Source organism: Pleurodeles waltl, chromosome 6 (assembly GCF_031143425.1).
Source record: "Pleurodeles waltl isolate 20211129_DDA chromosome 6, aPleWal1.hap1.20221129, whole genome shotgun sequence".
Taxonomy (NCBI): Eukaryota; Metazoa; Chordata; class Amphibia; order Caudata; family Salamandridae; genus Pleurodeles; species Pleurodeles waltl.
This window is the reverse complement of record NC_090445.1, coordinates 9,492,364-9,514,762: the sequence shown is the minus strand read 5'-3', so window position 1 is coordinate 9,514,762 and position 22,399 is coordinate 9,492,364. Positions and strand designations below refer to the sequence as shown.

Sequence of the window (22,399 nt, the reverse complement as noted above, 5' to 3'; positions counted from 1 at the left end):
GCCTGCAAGGAACCGGCAGTGGATTACCGAAGATGGAGACCTTTGGAGAGAGGGGATCAAGTCCAGAAGAGACTGTGGAGTCCAGGGGGAGTAGGAGATACTACTCACCCAGAGGTACCTTTTAGAGTTGGTCGATGAGGAAGCAAGACAGGTCAGCACTGCAGCACAGAAGCTGGAGAAGGGTTCCTGATGAGTGCAAAAGGTGTCCCACGATGGAAGCTGGATTGCAGATGGGTGTCAGTGAAGGATTTCCACCAACGAGCCTTGGCAAAGGCAAATTCGCAGTTGAAGGAAAAGAGGTGCTGATGAGAACCAGCAAGGTCCAGGAGGACTCTACCCAGGAGGGGAAGTCACACGGGACCCTCCACATCGCACAAGTTCCACAGGAGCAGAGGCAGCACCCACAGCTGTCTCACAGGATAGGGACACAGAAGTTGCTGAGGCAGCCCACGCAGAACCACAGAAGTTGCTCCCACATCATCGGAGAACCACACAGACGCCCAGGGGTTGCAGGAGGGAGTCCTGGGGGCTGGAGCTACACGTTGCCTAAAGTTCTCCTTGGAGGTGAAGCAAAAAAGCCTTGGCAGCTGCAAAGGAAGCAGTGCACCAGGGCACCGTCTTGCGTGGAGTGCAAAGGACTTACCACCACCAAAGTATGATAGCTGGTAGAGAGGGCCAAGGGAGACTCTCCGGACCACCACCTGTGATGCAGGACCCACACCACTCAGGATGAGGGGAGATCCACACAGCCAGTCGTCGTTGTAGCCAGGTACCTGTAGTTACAGGAGAGTGATGTCTTTACCCCAAGGGAGATTCCTTCTTCTTGTGCAGGATGAAGATGTACAGTCTTCTGAGGATGCACGGCTGGGGAAATGTTGCAAAGCTGGCAGGAATTCTGGATACAATGTTGCAGAAGAGTCCTTGTGGATCTGCAGCCTGTAGGTTCCTGGAGGGTCCAGTCACAGTTCTGGAGGCCAGAAGTCAAAGCAGAGGTTGCAGAAGAGTCCTGCTTGAATCTTGCAAGCCGAACCTGAGGACCCACCCCAGAGGAAGACTCTATATAGCCCAAAAAGGGGGCTTGGTCACCTAACCAGGTAACTACCTATCAAAGGGTGCCTCTGACGTCACCTGCTTGGCTTGGCCACTCAGTTGCTCCCAGAGTTCCCTGCCAACCTTGGAATCAAGATGGCAGAACCCAGGGATCCTGTGGAGGAGCTCTGGGCACCACCCCTGGGGTGGTGATGGACAGGGGGATGGTCACCCCCCTTTCCATTGTCCAGTTTTGCACCAGAACAGGGACTGGGGGTCCCAGAACTGGTGTGGACTGGTTTATGCACAGAGGGCACCACATGTGCCCTTCAAAGCAAACCAGTGGCTTGGGGAGGCTAAACTTCCCAGGCCAGTCACACCCATTTCCAAAGGGAGAGGGTGTTACCTCTATCTCCCAAAGGAAATCCTTTGTTCTGCCTTCCTGGGCTTGATCAGATCAAGCAGCAGGAGGGCAGAAACCTGTCTGAGGGATGTCAGCAGCCAGGCTGCCCGGAAAACCCTGCAAGACTGGTGGTAGCCATGCCGGGGATCCTCTAAGGAGCCCCCAGAGTGCATGGAATCATACTTCCAGTACTTGCAACAGTATTTGGGTATGATTCCGACATGTTTGATACCAAACATGCCAGGTTCGGAGTTACCATTATGTAGCTGGACATAGGTAATGACCTATGTTCAGGACACGAATAAAATGGCGCCTTGCACTTACGAAGTCCAGGAAAATGGTCCTGGAGTTTGTGGGGACACCTCTTCTAGTGCAGGGGTCCCCTCACACACAGGTACCTGCACCCTGCCCTCTGGACTGAGAGGGCAGCAGGGGTGACTTACAGTGACCTGGTGCAGTGACCTGTGGTGAAACCGGATGTGTGCACCCATTTCACGCAGACTGCAATGGCAGGCCAGCAGAACACTTTGCATGGGCTCCCTATAGGTGGCAGAATAACTGCTGCAGCCCATAGGGATCCCCTGGAACTCAATGCCCTGGCCTGGGTACCTAGGTACCATACACTAGGGACTTACATGGGGGCACCAGTATGCCAATTGTGGGGATAAAAAGTTACCAGCTGCTAAATTTAGAAGAGAGACCACAGTCAGTGGGTTCCTGGTTAGCAGGATCCCATTGAATACAGTCAAACTCACTGAAAAACAGGCCAAAAGTGGGGGGTAACCAAGCTAGAAAGAGTCTACTTTCCTACAGCAAAGCTTAGGCATTTTGCGATTTCTGATACCGCAAAGAGGTCAGTGGCCTAAGAAGCCCAGTGGTGGAAGCACCTGTGCAGGACTTGCGGTGGAGTTCACACTTGTGGACTTGTTGATGTGTGCAGGTCAGCACAGGTGTCGTCCACACTGGTAATCATCTTGTGCATTGCGCAGTGCCAGAACCCCTGTGTAAGACGAAGACACCCAGGGAGGGGGCCTTGGGGCGGGGGATGAGTACCCCTTTGTTTCTGTATGTAATACATGCCCGTCATGTTGTCAGTGTTTAGGAGACCACTTCGCTTCGGACAAGCATGAAGAAAGCTTTGAGTGCTTGCTGGCTGGCCAGCAGCTCCAGGTTAGTAGGTATGTTGACCATGATCTTGAGATCCAGGTGATGAGTGATGGAGAGAGTGCAGGCAGCAATCAGTGTTTGGAGGTGGTGGCTCCTTTAATTAAGCTGACTGGTGCCCTTTGAATTGTAGTTGACCCAAGGATTTCACTGTCTGCATCCATTTTTAGTTTTTTTGCATCTTGTCCACTTTAGGTGCTCTCCATCGAACGGGATGCTGTTGTACCTCTGGTTTGAATCATGGATTCATAGTCGTTTCCTGCTCGCACACAGACAATGCCAGCGCTACTGCCACAGAAAGCAGTATACATGGCATTTTGTGCGCAACAGATATATACTTTTGATGTCATCTTCCTGTAAGTTTATGTGAGATGCTGCACCAGTGCCTCCATTTCCTCCCAGCGACACCTGTTGTACCTCAATAGTAAACCAACAGAGTTAGCGATATGCCAATGGGAAGCTGCTCTCAGCGCCGTCTGCTTGCCTGCAACATCAAGGCACTTGTCCTTGTCTAGTGTGGCAGCACTCGTGCAGAAGCACGTTTACATGCTGTATGCACCCACAATGAGTCTATGGGGACCTGGTCATATGGAGAAGCTTTGAACAACTTCTTGACCCATGTTGCGACGACTCTTGCCTTGACAGGTTCTTTAAAGTTTGGACGATTTTAACAAGCCCTTGAGGATAGCGTGCAGGTGGACTGCGCTTTCACTCTTGGAGAGGGTCTCCACTGAGAAGTCCTCTTACTTGTACACAAGTACACCTCATGACGGTAAGCTGCCTTCTGAGTGACCAAATGAAATGCGGGTCCATTGCTTGGTGGAAATGGCTTTGCTGGCTTGGCTCTCTATCAGGGTCAACAATATAATCCTGCCAGGGGTTGTCACTGTCTCCTGGCGCTAGAGGCCAAGACTCTCTATGTCTGAGTACAAGTGCACTGGCCTCTCTGGTGACTGGTGGTGTATGGGGTGGAGGTGGAGGATGAGGTGATTGGCTTGGTGTAGGCAGTTGGAGTGATGGGATTCTGCCCTTATCTTTATGCTTCTTGGGAACCGGATGTCTGGGTGAATTGAAGGCGAGCTCTTCAAAATTCAGCTTGTGCTTCTTTGGAACTGGAGGGTGTGGAGTGCTTTGACCAGCTTGTGCTTGAAGGATGCCTCCAATCTTTGTGTCACATGCGCTTTATTTCAATTCCAACAGAGGGTGTATGGTACCCTTAGCTCAGGGGAAGCCGACAGGTGTCATGGTTCAACATCTTTTATTGGAGGCATGCTCGACTCCGAAGCTTCCTCTCAGAGTCAACCAGAGCTTGTTCGCAGCAGCAAATCAGTATGCTAATGCTTTTTTAATCCTTCTCAGTGCCTTGCCATGAGATGAGGGTGTTTGGTGGTGCGGGGTTTCACTCCCCAACCTTGTTGCGCAAGCAACACACTCATGCCCCTAGGAGTCTTCATTGTTCAGGCCTTGCTGGTTTTGATGTAGATGAGGCCCTGTCTTGTTCCTTGCCCTAACAGGTGCTTAAGGACAGTATCTCTGGGCTGGGTGTGGGTTGAGTTGCTGGGAGCCCGTAGGGGCCAGATCTTCTTCTTTGATGTTGAGAAGGTTGCGTTCTCCAAGTGGACAGTAGTTTCTGGAGAAGGTTGCTGATGCAGCTTCCTATACGCCCAACACCTATGTCTTTGATACCTTTGTCTTTGTGCAGCAAAAGGCAAGGCAAAACCAACAGGAAGCCTCATGGTCAGGGAAGAGGCAGAGATTTGGGGCAAAATTGAAAGGGAGTGCTTTTCATCACCGGTTAGGGAAAGGCCAAGTTGCGGGTCCTCCAAGCACAAAGGCTATAGTGGGTAGAGGAGTTTGAGCAATTTATCAGCCGGAAGAACAGCCTGGTGGGTGCCAACCACACGGTGATGGTCTTCAGTCTAGAAGGGTATACAGTACCTAGGCCTACAAAAGCTGCAAGGACGCACATTGGTTTTGGAGTTGTTGCTGGACAAGACAAACCTCATGGTGGAAACCAACAATCTAAGGGTGGAGTCAGTGCCCATGCTCACTGCTGGAGAAGAGTCACTGCAAATCCTGTGACTCGAAACATCTTTGAACAAAAACAAGTTGTAATATTCAAGCCCAACTGTAGATGACAGGAGTATGTTTTTTTTTTTGACAAGTGCCAAACAATCTGTTTTACCACCTCACCACTGTGTCATAAGGTGACCTGTTGCAAACAACGCACAATAAAAGCTTATACCAACACTTCTGCTAAATGCTTCTGGGCTACACCTTTTGCTTTTACAACACACAATGTTGGACATATTACACACAGACTTACCACCTTTGTTAGGTTCCAAATGTATAACTTGTTTGACACTCCCCTTAGAGTTTTACACAGTATTTTAGGCTCCTTTCTGATGTGCTGCACTGACCAGCTGGTACATATGGTATTCCTGTATTATACATAATCTTTCCAGAAAATGACCAGTTGTATGTCAGTCACTTCCCACAAATCTGCATCAGTGTACATGAACCTTGGTTTTTGAATAAGAAATCAGACAAACACACACCAAAGTACCTTCAAGTTACCACTACAGTGTTACAAACTCTAGTAATCACTTCTGCTTTCTGAATCTTTTTCCAGCAGTCGAATGTTGTCCTAGGTTAAATGAATCCATTGTTCTGATCGATTCAGATTAAAAAAAAAAAACTCTACATACCCAGGCTTCCAGGTTTCTCTAGTTTGTTGTTTTGCAGGCTTGTGCTTTGTAAGTTATCCTAGTTGGTAGGTGTGTGGTTATATCCAAACATTTGTTTTTATGTGCAATAATTGTTACTGATGGTTTTATAAAATATGAGAAGCTCATATTAACGTTTCAAGTAACATTGGAACATGAAAGTAGGCACCCTTGAGATCCAGTGCTGTCATGCAGTCTCCTTGTAGAAGGAATAGTCTGACCGTTTTCAGGGGATGTCACATGTATTGGTTTAGCAGATTCAGGTCTAGGATGGTCTGGAGGGATCCGTTCTGTGGAATGAACAAGTACAACAAGCACATGCCTTTGCCCCATTGATGTGGTGGCACGACCTGTATTTCACCCTTCTGGAAGAGTGCTTGAACCTCCTCTTCCAGAAGCGCAACGTGGTCTTGGCCCAGGATGTGGCGGCACAACCTGTATTTCACCCTTCTGGAAGAGTGCTCGAACCTAATCTTCCAGAAGCGCGACGTGGTCTTGGCCCAGGATGTGGTGGTACGACCTGTATTTCACTGTCCTGGAAGAGTGCTTGAAGCTCCTCTTCCAGAAGCACGATGTTGCCTTGGCTGGGGATGTGGCGGCACGACCTGTATTTCACCCTTCTGTAAGAGTGCTCGAACCTCATCTTCCAGAAGCGCGACGTGGTCTTGGCCGACCATGTGCCGGCACAACCTGTATTTCACCCTTCTGGATCAGTGCTTGAACCTCCTCTTCCAGAAGCGCAATGTGGCCTTGACTGAGGATGTGGCGGCACAACCTGTATTTCACCCTCCTGGAAGAGTGCTTGAAGCTCCTCTTCCAGAAGCAGGATGTGGTCCTGGTTGAGGAAGTGGCGAAGAGGTGGTAATTTAAGCTAGGGGTTAGACTGTTCCAAATGTTGATGTTCAGATTTATGCAAACATATCTGTAATCGCAACACTCTGCTAAAGGTTTGGAACTCCCCCAAGAGTAGTGGTAAAGTCCCCTTAAGGATTGCCATAGTGACCAATAAATCATCAGCAAACACAGATATCTTAAAATAATCAATCCCTAACCTCACCCTTTCTGGGTCATTACACAACCTCTATGCTAGGTATAATGCACACAGAAGCGATGATGAGGGGCAGCTCTGCCTTCATTCCACCCTGGCTTTTGGGGAAGTCCCTGCTGTTCACTCTTATACATGCCTGTCAGTCCCTAGAAGGGGGCAGTCATGGCCGTCAGGTATAGACTGAATAGAAAGGGGGCTAAATACATGCCCGACGTTTTCAGATGGATTCCATTTGGATGTCAGTTTTATCTTGACCCATGTGACTGGATGGGAACCAATAGCGAGTGCGGTCACCTCTCTGGAACAGAACTTGTACGTAACGATACAGTGGGGCTAAAGTGGGGGCGGGGTGGGGGTTGGGCTACTGGAGCTCATGAATTTTTAAAATACCTGCAGGGATGTGTTAGGCTTAGGAGCCCCATCTCATTGTGAAGATCTGATGGTGTCTGCAACTTCAGCTCTGGTTTTTGGGTTTTGATCAGAGATGGACGCTACAATTGTGGATCCTTTGGAGATTGCTTCGGTTGTGCTGGTAGAGAGTTATCCCCATATAAGCTGGTTAGGAGGGCCGACTACTCCGCCAGCTAGATGTTAATTACGGTTACCTATTTTTGATGGGCTAAACACTGAATGATGCCAAAATTTCCTGGAGTCATTTTTTTCCCAGCATTCAAAGAAAAGGATCCCCTAAATGCCTGACCATTTACCAGCTTAAAGGACTTCTAGACATCAGCAGTACATACTATTCAAAACGCTTGCTTACAGGCCTGGAAATGTGGGCGCCTGAGAAACATCTGATGCCGCCCCTCCATACAGGAGGAAACATACTTAATAATTTGCTTGTCCCAGCAATCTTGGTGGACGAAGCAATGAATGAAAAAGAAAGAGCATTACCCCTGCAGTTAAGATCAATAATACGCCTGTATTCTGACACTTGGGTCAAGATAAACCAAACATCCAAGTGGAATACATTAGGAAAACATCATGATGCACAAAGCCTTAAAACTGGTATGTATTTTAGCCCAGTTTCTATTCAATCTATATCAGGCAGACATGCCTGCCAGTTTTACACCCTCTAGAGCATGGCACACCAAGTAGCGGGAGAGAAGATCAACCGTGTACAATATGCGGATGATATGATTTTACCAGATCAGACTGCATTGTTACGAAGCTCATGGAATGATTAGCTGGTTACTGTGTCAGCAACTCTATTAAGATAAAAAATAACAAGAACTAGGAGAAACTTAGTCTGTTGTCAGCTCCATAAACCAGGGCACTGCCGAACAGAAAACAAAACGGTGGAAAGGGTTTCTTCCTTGGAGTATGGTTTGACAACAGAGGACGCATCGTGCCGCAGAAACAGGCAACTAAACCCCTACTGTGTCACTGAATATATCTTTCATGTGACTGCTGAGTCAGCTATGCGGGGCTGATCTTGGCAAACTGTGCAAAGTCACTGAGGGAAAATTAGCTTCAAGATTGTTGCAGGGGACAGTGGCTTTGAATTTCGCTCTTTCTAAGTGGCTTGACAATATCCAGTGCAGCTAATATTGGTATTCATTTATTTTACCCAATGGAGCATCTCAAGCCAAACTTTGTTTAGAGTTTACTCTTACTAGATTCCAACTGATGCTGCAAACATACCTCTTGAACTGCTTTAAACTCAACAGGGCTCAAACTGATACTCTTAAAAAGTACCCTATGGGCCCATATAACAAGAGCATCTTCACATTGGAAAGCGTTCTTGGAGGATTCACTACATGCACCAGAAGCTGAAGACCTTTGGAATAGCGCATTGTCAAGTAAGTCGCTAAGCAAACTTTTGCAAGAACAGCCAAAACTGCTATCTTGCCTCCCGGACTACGTGCTCCTCGGCGACCTAAATTTCCACCTGGAGAGCACCAGCGACTGCAACTCCACTGCCCTACTGGACGACCTCACAAACCTCGGCCTCAAGTAACTGGTCACCTCGCCCACCCACTCAGCCGGGCACAAGCTTGACGCCATCTTCTCCTCCAGCAGCCACATCACCTTCACTCACACCACCGAACTCCATTAGACAGACCACCACTGCATTCATTTTTCCTTCCTGAAGCTCACCACCAACAGCACCTGATCCCTCACCGCAAGTGGAACGAGATCTCCAAGGACCAATTGATCTCCAACCTCGCCCAATCCCTACAACCCAAAACCAACGACCTCACCTTTGCTGACCTCAACCTCAAACAATGGCTTGACTGCGCCAACACCCTCGCTCCACTTAAGAAAACCAACAACACCTGCATCAACAAGAAAGCTCCCTGGTTCACCGCAGACCTTCAGGCCTCCAAACGAGAATGCTGGAAAACTGAGAAAACCTGGCGCCAAGAACAATCAGAGAGCAACTTCACCGCCCTCAAATCAGCCATGCCCAAACACCACCAGCTCATCCGGACCACCAAAAGATCCTTCTACAAAGAGCGGATAGACAACAACGCACACAACAGCAAGGAACTATTCAACATCATCAAGGAACTCACCAACCCCAAATCCTGCTCCAACGACCCTCCCCACTCAGAAGACCTCTGCGACTCCCTCTTCATCTTCTTCCACTCCAAGATCACAGACATACATGGAAGCTACGCAACGTCGTCCCCCACCACCACCACCACTGACATGGTCAACCTCATCGCACCCTGCTGCACCAACGTAGTGAGCGCCTGGACCCCCACCAACAATTTAGAAACCACCAAAACCATGAACACCATCCACTCCGGCTCTCCCACATACCCCTGCCCTCACCACGTCTTCAATAAGGCCAGCCAAATCATCGCTCTCCAGCTCCGGACCATCATCAACAGCTCCTTTAAGACCGCCATTTTCCCGGAAAGCTGGAAACACGCCGAAGTCAACGCCTTGCTCAAAAAGCCCAAAGCCGATCCCGAAGACCTAAAAAACTACCGACCTATCGCCCTACTCCCCTTGCCCGCGAAAGTCATAGAGTAGATAGTCAACAACCAACTTTCCAGCTTCCTGGAGGACAACAGCCTACTCGACGTCTCCCAGTCTGGATTCCGCAAAGACCACAGCACCGAGACCGCCCTCATCACCTGCACCGACAACATCAGGACCAGGCTAGACAAAGGTGAAACCGTTGCCCTCATCCTTCTCGAACTTACCGAAGCCTTCAACACCGTATGTCACCAAACCCTTCACACACGCTTCTTCAATGCCGGAATTCGCCACAGAGCCCTGAACTGGCTCCCCTCCTTCCTCTCCGAAAGAACACAAAGAGTTTGCCTCCCCCCGTTCCGGTCAAAGGCCACCAAGACCATATGCAGAGTCCCCCAGGGATCCTCACTCAGCCCCACCCTCTTCAATATCTACATGGCTCCACTCGCCAGCATCGTCCGACCCCACGGCCTCAACATCATTTCCTACGCGATGACACCCAGCTCATCCTCTCCCTCATGAGGAGCCCCGCAACCGCAAAGAACAACCTCCACACCGGACTTCTCGAGATCATCATCTTTGGACCCAACAAGTCAGCATGGGACGACTCCTGGTGGCCGGCTACCCTAGGGCCACCCCCAACACCCACCACCCACACACGCAATCTCAGCTTCATACTAGACTCTTCACTTTCCATGACCCAGCAAGTCAACGCCATCTCGTCCTCATGCTTCAACACCCTTCGTATGCTCCGCAAGACCTTCAGGTGGATTCCTGTGGAAACCAGAAAACAGTCACCCACGCCCTCGTTAGCAGCAGACTGGACTACAGCAAGGCCCTCTATGCAGGATCATCGGCCAAGCTCCAGAAAAAAACTCCAGCGCATCCATCCAGAACACCGCCGCACGTCTTATCCTCAAGCCCTCTCACCACGAACACATCTCCGCCCACCTCAAAGCTCTACACTGGCTACCCGTCAACAAAAGGATCGACTTCAAAATCCTAATCCACGCTCACAAAGCACTCCACAATACCAGACCGGCCTACCTCAACGATCGACTTAACTTCCACAGTCAGACACGCCAGCTCCGCTCCGCCGACCTCGCCATAGCAACAGTCCCTCGCTTTCACTGCACCACAACCAGCGGCAGATCCTTCTCCCACCTCGCCACAAAAACCTGGAACTTCCTCTCCACCAACCTACGCAAGACCCAGGACCTCCTGACCTTCAGGAAGCACCTCAAGACCTGGCTCTTCAGGCAGTAGCACCCTCCCACCCCACCCGAGCGCCTTGAGACCCTACCGGGTGAGTAGTGTGCTCAACAAATTTACTGATTGATTGACTGATTGATATCTGGTATCCAGGGTAGGACAGAACTCCACAATAAGGCACACTCCAACTCTGCATTCACATTGTCTGACTCCACCAGCACCACATCTGTCTTTAAGTAGCTTTGGTCATTGGAACTAAAGCAGCAGATGACACGCTGCAGATTTGGCCTAACCCCACTGAGGGCCATTGGTATTGCAGATTAAAGACCGTCCTGGATGGACAGTGTCAGTAACGTGTGGCTGCGTCAATCTTTATTTCATATGGTATGTATCTGCCCCAACCTTCTGGAGCTACTTAAAGTTTGTTGAAGGCTACATCCAGATTATCCTGCGCGCCACGTGCCTGAGTTCAGCTCGCAGCACGGTTCCTAAAGGTTATGAAACAGGCAATCTACACATTTCATGCCCTCCCTGAACAGCCCAGCAGAGAGGTTGGAGTCCTGAGCGATGAGTGAGGTGGCATGATATCCACCTGCATCGGCGCTTTAAAAAAATTATTTTAATTCCCAGTTTTAATGTAGAAGGTGTTAGTGTCCCCTAGATTGCCCTTTCTTTTTTTGTTTTTGGGGGGGGGGGGAAGAGGGTCGGCCCACATGCTTATGGCACTGGTAACCTCTTTTTTAAAATGCAGGTTTTAAGAGCTTTACCTTTAAAGGAACAATTGACTTCTAGTGAATATTTTTGTGAAATTTTTGGTAGAACTTTGGCCGTTGTCTTGAATATTTGTAATGATTTTAAGTAATCATACAGTAAGTAAATCATTCATTCTTAACATTTGTTCTTCAAATTGCAACCATTTTTGATATTTTAAACACAATATCCTGAAAGCGCCTATTATTTCTCAGAATACCGCCTAGTGCCCGCATGGGAACTTCAGACTTCAAAGTACACATTTCACTGCAGACATCAAACACCGTTTTGGGGTTTTAGAACCGTTTAATGATGTAGTCGTTAGTACTTCTGCGTTCTGTTCTGAAAGCCGAGACTGGTGGACTGACTACAGCATTTTAAACCCACTCGGAGCGGCCACAGATCCTACTGGCAAAGTCCCACAGTTACCAAAAAACAAATGTTCGCAAAGCTTCAAGCGTTCAGTGCGAAGGACCCACTTGTTCTGCTTGTTGCACCTGCATCTTCTGCAAGGGGGACAGAGGCTCCCCAAAAGTTTACTTCAAGTGAGCTCCCCACAGAGGCTGATGACCCAAGACCTGTCCCCTCAAAGGCAGGAGGGTGCGTTGTGAGAGTGGATATTCTCACACGAGGGGGCAGAAATCATTCTCCAACAAGCCAGGAACTCACAGGCAGAAGGGCTTGGTAGGCAGGCATCCTGGGATCTACCACTGTAGAGGCCGAGGCCCTCAGCCTGGAGAGCAATCTTCACTGAAGTCATGGGGAAAAAATCACAAACTTTGACATATTAACCGATTCCAAACATTCTTGCAGCAAAGATTTTCCAGTCACAGTACAGAAAAGCCTAAAAATAAGCCTAAATGCTCACAGAGGTGAAAAGAAGCTCTGAAGAGTTTTCTTTGGTGGTGGACAGACACCAGATGCCCCCCCACTGCAGACCCTGGAGAGCTATCGTAGCTGGAGTGCTGCCTTCAGGGCACTATAAGAGGGAGAAACATATCACGCACCATGGGATGTGGTCATTTTAGCAGCTTGAAGTGCACAGGAGAGGGAGAGTGACTGGGTGTGGGTGGCAGGGGTCTTGAAGAACAGGGGGTGCAGGTCTGAAAGGGCAGAGAGGTAGGGGCCGTAAAAGGGTCTTCAAAGAGGGAAGCTGTGGGAGTGATGAAGGTTGGCTCAACTTGGCGACAACGCTTCTTTGTCGTGTAAGCCTGGAGAGGGTTGCAAACTACTTCTCCCAGAACCACCTTGGAGATCACCTCATCTTCTTCAGCCGGAGGACATCTTGTTCTCCTGTATCACTTTCTCCATCCTGAGGTACCAGGGCCCAATCTTGCTGTTGCTCATGACGTCATCAAAGGTCTGCAAGCCCTCCGTCACTCGGAGGACGCCATACACCGCCTGCACCACAAGCGAGAAGAGAAACACTGAATGTCATGGACAGAAACAGAAGTTCAGTATCCTAGCACTGTACAAAGACCCACTAACTAGAGCAAGGGTGGTTGCGCAATGAGGGGCCACTGTCTTCAGCATCAGGACAGAGAGAAGCAGTCTCACTGGGAGACAGAACTAGTATACACACACACACACACACGCACCCCCCCACGCCCCCAAAAGGGAAGACTCAGATCACACATACCAGGAATGAGTCACAGGGTATTCACATCAGAAGGAAAATACCTCCTTCTCTCTGTCTCTCTCGAAGAGAGAGTCAGGAGACAGCTTCCAGGCAGAAATCACAAGGTGTCTCCACCAAAAGAGAGAACATACACAAGGCATGATCTAGACCAGTGGTTCCTAACCTGTGGTCTGGGGACCCCTGGGGGTCCTCAAAGCCTCCTCAGGGGGTCCGCGACTGCTTAGAAAATGAAATTATATTATCAGATTAGGTCCCCAGCTTTCAGTAATGACTTAGTCGGGGGTCTCTGGATTCCAATAATAATTTACTGGGGGTACCCGAGTTCCAGTAATGATAAAGTGGGGGTCCAAGGAAGTCGAAAGGTTGGTAACCACTGATCTAGACATCAAGTAAGAAGGTAGCACGCCCACGTCTCTAGGGTGACTGCTGCGGGCGACCGGACTGCTCGAAACACACATGAGAACAAAACAGTAAGAGAACAGAAAGAGTACAAGTAAAAATGTGCAGCGAGCGGATGGGCCATTTGACAAATGAAAAGCCTTGTTTGTAATACTGAGCACTAAGCAGGCAGTGGAGCGCTACACGCGTCTCCCTTTACATGGAGCTCAGGCAGCAGTGGGGTGAGAGAGAATCTACTCTCATTAGGACAAAAGGACCAACTACTCAATCAAGGGGCCCCAGAAACAAACCAGCAGGTGCCCAGGCCCTGGCACTGCTTTGGAGTGCACTGAAAATGGACCAGCACAATTAGGTCCCCTCGGCGTACCCGAAAGATAGGACTGAGTCCCCTACCAAGGGATGTCTCGATGTCTAGAGCTTGCAGCAGTGTCCTTGTGGCAGCTGATGCCTTGGCTCTGGGAAGATGGCTTTCTGGCTGCAAATAAACAAAACAAGCTTTGGCAATGTCAATAGGTTGCCTTTGCAAGTGTGCAATAGTTTTTACTTCCTTTTTTTTGCATGGGTGTCACACAAAAGTATGTAAAACAAATGAAGGGGCAGCCCTCCGGTACTGAAGTGCACTCCTCTTTAGGTGCACATGTGATCTGTCACATGCACATGATCAGTTAAAATGCTATCACTAAGAATGGAAGACACGCAATAGATGAAGTGGACTGACCCACTGCCTCATGCAGTTGTGAGCTGAAGCCAAACGTGAAAGCCTCATGAACACACCAATGGATGAAGAAAGCTGAGCAAAAGTCCTTGAATCAATGTGTATTATTGTTTTGGAAAACAAAGAGCTGGCGAGACAACTAAACTACTCTCTAGACAAGACCTAAAAACATGACGTTACCAGGGTACTTGATTTTGTCAAATACCCCCTTCACTGCGTCACATGAAAGGTGCAAAGTTCACACTGTGACACGTCCAGACAAACAAGTAACTTATCTTCGGAAACACCTTTTCTGGGAGAAACTCTAACTGCAGATTACTCACCTGGTGAATTTCCTCCAGGTGTCAGACTATCTGGAAGCTCTCAAGCAATTCCCTTGTGCGACGACAGGTGGTGCCGTGCGGCTCCATGCGAGGTCTATCTGTTACAATTATGACTTTGGGACCACTAAAAGATATCAGTTTCTTTCTGATCTCTGTCGGTGCGGAGCCACAGAAATCAGAATATGACAGTGCGTATATGTTAGATATTGGCCTCTCATTAATGGACTATAGGAGACCATTCCACCGATCAGGGAGGAAGGGTCGGTGAGGAATCTGCAGTTACATGGTCTCTTCCAGAAAAGGCATCATTACCGAAGTTACGTAACTTGTTCTTCTGATAGAGACTTTCAACTGCAGATTCCTCGCCTTGTCAACAGACACCAAAGCAGTACATCCCCTCAGGTGCAGGTCTGTGGAATGGCTCATGCCAGGAAATCCTGCAGATCAGTTGGGAAGTGACCATCCCGCTGGACCTGGCTGCCCAGGCAGTAGTGTTTGGAGAATGTGTGGAGGGCGCCCACGTAGCAGCCTGGCAAATGTTCATGGCTGGCACATTGCACATTACGCAGCTGTAGCAGCGTTTGCTCTGGTGTGATGAACACAAACATTCAGGGCTGATTTTTGGCTACCCATTGCAGACCTTCATACGGAGAACATCCACCTGGGGACAGCACATTTTTGTACCACTTTCCCTTTCTTTGCTTCAGACAAGCTCAAAAAGAGTTTATCGTCCAGGTAATGGTCTCCGATCTGGTCGATATATATAATTTTTTTTTTTTAAACATAGTGCCCGCTTGGGGTCTGGTTGATGGAGCTGTTCCTTCTCTTCAGGGGGTTAAGATAGAGCATAAAAAGTTGGCAAGGTGATAGACTGCCCGATGCGAAAGGATGCGACTGCCTTTGATAGAAAAATCACTTTTGTCTGGATAATCAGTTTGTCTGGGAAGAAAGATGTATATGCATCGACTACAGGCAAGGCTTGGAGTTCACTCACTCACCTGGCAGATGTCATGCGACGAGGAATGCTGTTTTAATAGTGAACAGACAGAAAGGACAACTGTGCATGGGCTCAAAAGGAGTGCACCTTAAGTATGTGAGAACCAAATTAAAGCCTAAACGATATGGGTGGGAACAAATGGACCAGTCCCTACAAAAACACACAACAACAAGTATCTTGAAGAGGGAAGGCTGATCAGGCAAACAGTCTTTAAACGTTTCTCCAGCAAGGACATGCTGGACTAAAGACAGACCGAACATTAGAATACCTAATAAATGGGTATTGAGGGGCTGGATGCTTGGAGTGAACGCAAAGCAACAAACAAACTTCACCCAGCGTATGGCATACACGCGCTTTATGGATGGATGCTTAGCTGCTAAGATTAAACTAATCAGTTCGGGAAGAAGATCAAAAGCCATCCACTGTCACTGCTCAATCCCCACACAGGGAGGTATAGATTCTGTATGTTTGGGTGTGACACCGGGTCATGCTGCCGAGACAGGAGATCCACTCAAAGGGGCAGCTGGATCAGAGAAAATGTGCTCATGGCCACAAGCTCGAGGAACCACGCTCTCCATCTGCCGCTACTCGTCTACAATCACACATCGATGCGTGCAGGCAGGAGGCGCCTCACGCCCCATATACTCAGACCTCCCTAAACCTGTGCTCACCAGATCAGCGAGGTTGGGCTGGTCCCCACCCATGAAGGGCCGGTGTTTGCCAATGGCCTTCACCCAGTCATTGGCTGCCTTGTACAGGTCCTGCCGGACATCATCCTGGAGGTTGTGCCTGAGATCAGAGAGATGACACAATTAGGAAAAGCGAGACGTGTAGGTACTGTTACACACAGCCAATACATATGCACAAGTGTGAGCCTCAACACTATGACACTTGTCCAGTTTTTCACCCACAACAAGCAAACACCCTCTCGATCTGAGTACAGGCAGGAATTCAACTTACGCAAAGAAGGGGGATCCCGGAGATTCGGTCAATTTATGGATACTGGAACAAGGGAAAATATCAACAAGAAATACAAAACATCCCGCCTAACCTATCTTATCCTTTCAGTAAAAATGAATCCTAGGTGGAAAGTCTCAAATGGCACTCTACATCACTTCATAGAAAAATTACTTTTATTTATTTTTACTTTTCTTTATCATTTCCATAAGGCTTGTCTCATTTTGAAACATTTCTATATATTGCCTTACTTTCATAGTGTCACAAAACAAACATATTTAAGCTTCTTCGTACAAAAAAATGTAACACTACAAAAACACAGTATAATTTCAATAATCTTTTAAAATCTCACAGCCCCATTCGTCCTATGAACATGGTTAACAGATACCACTAACGTACATGCTACAAGAAGTGCACGTTACCTCACACACATCTCCCTCATGTGTACACTAGACACAGTACATACGAAAGATCAGCTCACTAACAAGCACACTACGTGCAACATATAAACACACAAGAACGCTCCTATTCACAGTATTTCATTGGCACCACAAGGGCAGCTGAGCCCTTTACAGACAACTGTTCAAAGCAGGATAGATGATCAGGGTCACTGGAATTATGCGGCAGTGGAGGAACAAATTATGAGGCACAGATTACTAAATTATGTGGCATTAAAGGGCAAATTTAGCAGCACAATGCCACATGTTGTGGCAGTTTTACTTCACCATTTCCCCATGTTACACTATTAGCACTGTCTGGGCAGAGACTGCAGATCATTAGTATTAGTTCAACACCTACATGTGGTAATCAGCAAAGTAGAGGTGACTTGTGACTGCAGTGTAAAGGGCCGTCCACTGCACTGCAACAAGCAAGGGTATGGTTTAAATAACTTTTGATTTGTTTAAACTAGAAACCTTTTTTGTTAAAATATGCAAATTATGTAGAAGATGGTGGATTCTTTGGCAAATTCATAATTATGCAGAAAACACCACAGCATTACATAAAACCAAGGATAGAAGCGAACTCTGGAGAAACGATGAACACTGGAGTCAGTGCTGTGTGCACATGCACAAGTACCCAAACAATGCAAGATATGTGTATGAACTGAAACATCACTCACACGTAAGCACTGGAGGCAGTGCTGTGTGCACATGCACAAGTACCCAAACAGTGCAAGATGTGTATGATCTCAAACATCACTCACACGTGAGCACTGAAGGCAATGCTGTCCAGGCACACACACACACACACAGAAGTACCTAAACAGTGCAAGACGTGTATGAATGTATGAATTCAAACATCACTCACATGAGCACTAGAGGCAATGTTGTGCACACACACGCACAAGTACCCAAACAATGCAAGACATGTGTATGAACTCACACAACACTCGCACATGAGCACTGGAGGCAGTGCTGTGCACGCGCACACACACAAGTACCTTAACAGTGCAAGACGTGTATGAATTCAAACATCACTCATACGAGCACTGAAGGCAGTGCTGTGTGCACACACACAAGTACCCAAACAGTGCAAGACGTGTATGAATTCAAACATCACTCATACGAGCACTGAAGGCAGTGCTGTGTGCACACACACACACAAGTACCCAAACAGTGCAAGACGTGTATGAATGTATGAACTGAAACATCACTTACATGAGCACTGGAGGCAGTGTTGTGCACACACAAGTACCCCAACAATGCAAGACATGTGTATTGCCTCAAACATCACTCACATGAGCACTGGAGGCAGTTCTGTGTGCACACACAGACCCACCCAAACAGTACAAGACGTGTATGATCTCAAACATCACTCACATGAGCACTGGAGGCAGTGCTGTGCACAGACACACACAAGTACCCAAACAGTGCAAGATATGTGTATGTTATGAACTCAAACATCACTCGCATGTGAGCACTGGAGGCAGTGTTGTGCACGCACACACAAGTACCCAAACAGTGCAAGACGTGTATGAATGTATGAATTCAAAGATCACTCACACATGAGCACTGGAGGCAGTGTTGTGCACAAACTCGCACAAGTACCCACACAGTGCAAGATATGTGTATGAACTCACACAACACTCACACGTGAGCACTGGAGTCAGTGCTGTGTGCACACGCACAAGTACCCAAACAATGCAAGATATGTGTATGAATTCAAACATCACACATACGAGCACTGAAGGCAGTGCTGTGCACACGCACAAGTACCCAAACAATGCAGGACATGTGTATAAACTCAAACAACACTCACACATGAGCATTGCAGGCAGTGCTGTGTGCACACACATAAGTACCCAAACAATGCAAGATGTGTGTGTGAACACACACAACACTCACAGATGAGCACTGGAGGCAGTGCTATGCACGCGCACACACACAAGTACCCAAACAGTGCAAGACGTGTATGAATTCAAACATCACTCACACGTGAGCACTGGAGGCAGTGTTGTGCACACACACAACTACCCAAACAGTGCAAGATTTGTGTATGATCTCAAACATCACTCACATGAGCACTGGAGGCAGTGCATCCTATAAAGGATAAACCTCTCACTTAAGATATCTCAAAGGTTAATTTACGCCCTCCACTTTCTTTTTGGAACATCAGAGCATTATGGATGGATAGTGGTCTGGGAGGAAGCGTGACAGACCAATGGAATCCTCTCTCGCTCTGACTTTGTGGTATAGCTGATTCAGTGTAGAGTTCAGCTGTGAATATTTAAGAAATCAATATTTGCTACCAGAGTATTTTCTCTGACTTCAGACAAGTCAAGCCTTAGAGTATGATGCTTGCATTCCTGTGCAACTAAAAAATTACTGATTGCATTGTGTCTAATCACCAGGGATTCAGCTTTGATGATGAAATGACTGCATCCATTTTATCTACTCCATCTAGGTGAGTCCTGCAGACCGTGCAGCAATAGTCATCGAGAAGATTGGAAATACTTAGCTCACCTGAAATAAACCAAGTCAGAACAGCCTGCTGAAGTGTTATAATGACTGAGTATTTGCAAGCCAATAATGCGCCGTGGGCCCACTGTCCTGAATGAGCCACGTATCTTTCTGGAGGAACTCGTGTTCCCCATCGAGTGCTCTGAAGTAGCATGGAAGTGTACTCGGGATTGGCTAATTTTTTTATCCGTGCTGCCAAGTGCATCTCGGATGCTCCACTCATCAGAAACTTGGCGAGTGAATCCCATCTTAAGATAAGCTGCCAGATCTCAGTTTACAAAAAATGCCTCGATTACATTAACAAAGAGATGAAATCAGAACAAGGACTTTCTGACTCAAAAAAAAAAAAATACTAAACTGCAAAATTACATTACAAAATGTAATCATAAAAAGGGGTATCCTTAACTAGGGGAAGGCAAAAACAAAGATTCAATGGTCAGACCAAACAAAATTCTATCAGAGGATCCACAAAAGAATGTGCTGGATGGATTTTTAAGCCTGAAGCAGAGCTACCCATAAAGCTGAATCAAAAACCATCATATTTTTATATCCTTCCAAAAATTCACAAATTAAGAAAGCTGCACCCTGGTAGACCAGTTATCACAGGTATCATCAGGTCTCTTCTCTTCCACTATCTATTTTCTGCGACTACTTTCTCAGACCATATGCTGAGGAAATGCACTCCTTGTTGAAAGACACAAGATGCATTGGATATTTTGGAGCACTGACTTGCTAATCGCCTTGGATGAACCACTTGGAATGGATACTGATTCGGGAGGAACTGATCTAACCATCTTCCTCCCTTGGTATTTGTAGCCGAGATACAATAGTTCTGCATACACAGAAGTATCCCAGGATACCATTACTGGCACAGAAGTATCTCAGGATACCATTACTGGCACAGATGTATCCCAGGATACCATAACTGGCACAGAAGTATCCAGGATACCATTACTGGCACAGAAGTATCCCAGGATACCATTACTGGCACAGATGTATCCCAGGATACCATACTGGCACAGAAGTATCCAGGATACAATTACTGGCACAGAAGTATCCCAGGATACCATACTGGCACAGAAGTATCCAGGATACAATTACTGGCACAGACGTATCCCAGGATACCATACTGGCATAGAAGTATCCCAAGATAACAATACTGGCATAGAAGTATCCCAAGATACCAATACTGGCACAGAAGTATCCAGGATACAACTACTGGCACAGAAGTATCCAGGATACAACTACTGGCACAGAAGTATCCAGGATACAATTACTGGCACAGAAGTATCCCGGGATACCATTACTGGCACAGAAGTATCCCAGGATACCATTACTGGCACAGACGTATCCCAGGACACCATACTGGCACTGAAGTATCCCAAGATACCAATACTGGCACAGAAGTATCCAGGATACAATTACTGACACAGAAGTATCCAGGATACAATTACTGGCACAGAAGTATCCAGGATACAATTACTGGCACAGAAGTATCCAGGATACAATTACTGGCACAGAAATATCCCAGAATACCATTACTGGCACAGAATTATCCCAGAATACCATTACTGGCACAGAATTATCCCAGAATACCATTACTGGCACAGAATTATCCCAGGATACCATACTGGCATAGAAGTATCCCAGGATACCATTACTGGCACAGAAGTATCCCAGGATACCATTACTGGCACAGAAGTATCCCAGGATACCATTACTGGCACAGAAGTATCCCAGGATACCATAACTGGCACAGAAGTATCCCACAGTACCATTACTGGCAAAGAAGTATCCCAGGATACCATTACTGGCAAAGAAGTATCCCAGGATACCATACTGGCACAGAAGTATCCCAGGATACCATTACTGGCACAGACGTATCCCATTACTTGCACAGAAGTATCCCAGGATACCATTACTGGCACAGAGGTATCCCAGGATACCATTACTGGCACAGAGGTATCCCAGGATACCATTACTGGCACAGAGTATCCAGGATACAATTACTGGCGCAGACGTATCCAGGATACAATTACTGGCACAGAAGTATCCAGGATACAATTACTGGCACAGAAGTATCCCACAGTACCATTACTGGCAAAGAAGTATCCCAGGATACCATTACTGGCACAGAAGTATCTCAGGATACCATTACTGGCACAGAAGTATCCTAGGATACCATAACTGGCACAGAAGTATCCCAGGGTACCATTACTGGCACAGAAGTATCCTAGGCTACCATTACTGGCACAGAAGTATCCTAGGCTACCATTACTGGCACAGACGTATCCCATTACTTGCACAGAAGTATCCCAGGATACCATTACTGGCACAGAAGTATCCTAGGCTACCATTACTGGCACAGACGTATCCCATTACTTGCACAGAAGTATCCCAGGATACCATTACTGGCACAGAAGTATCCCAAGACACCAATACTGGCACAGAAGTATCTCAGGATACCATTACTGGCACAGACGTATCCCATTACTTGCACAGAAGTATCTCAGGATACCATTACTGGCACAGAAGTATCCCAAGACACCAATACTGGCACAGAAGTATCCAGGATACCATTACTGGCACGGAAGTATCCAATTATACCATTACTGGCACAGAAGTATCCTAGGATACCATTACTTGCACAGAAGTATCCCAGGATACCATTACTGGCACAGAGGTATCCCAGGATACCATAACTGGCACAGAAGTATCCCAGGATACCATAACTGGCACAGAAGTATCCCAGGATACCATTACTGGCACAGAAGTATCCTAGGATACCATTACTGGCACAGACGTATCCCATTACTTGCACAGAAGTATCCCATTATACCATTACTGGCACAGAAGTATCCCAAGACACCAATACTGGCACAGAAGTATCCAGGATACCATTACTGGCACAGAAGTATCCAATTATACCATTACTGGCACAGAAGTATCCCAAGATACCAATACTGGCACAGAAGTATCCAGGATACCATTACTGGCACAGAAGTATCCCAAGACACCAATACTGGCACAGAAGTATCCCAGGATACCATTACTGGCACAGAAGTATCCCAAGACACCAATACTGGCACAGAAGTATTCCAGGATACCAAAACTGGCACAGAAGTATCCAATTATACCATTATTGG

At 47.3% G+C, this 22,399-nt stretch overlaps 1 protein-coding gene across 2 annotated transcripts in view; it reads right to left on the bottom strand.

Moving 5' to 3' along the window:
* Nucleotides 1-11,549: 11,549 nt before the first annotated feature.
* The window catches only part of PTGES2 (prostaglandin E synthase 2), a 54,906-nt gene continuing 44,056 nt past the window's right edge, over nt 11,550-22,399 (bottom strand). For both annotated transcript variants that reach the window (XM_069236991.1, XM_069236990.1), the window contains exons 6-7: nt 16,008-16,125; nt 11,550-12,664 (exon numbers count right to left, since the gene is read on the bottom strand). In XM_069236991.1, the coding sequence (XP_069093092.1) occupies nt 12,533-12,664; nt 16,008-16,125 (250 nt within the window). In that variant the 3' untranslated portion in view covers nt 11,550-12,532. The remainder of the gene's footprint in view (nt 12,665-16,007; nt 16,126-22,399) is intronic.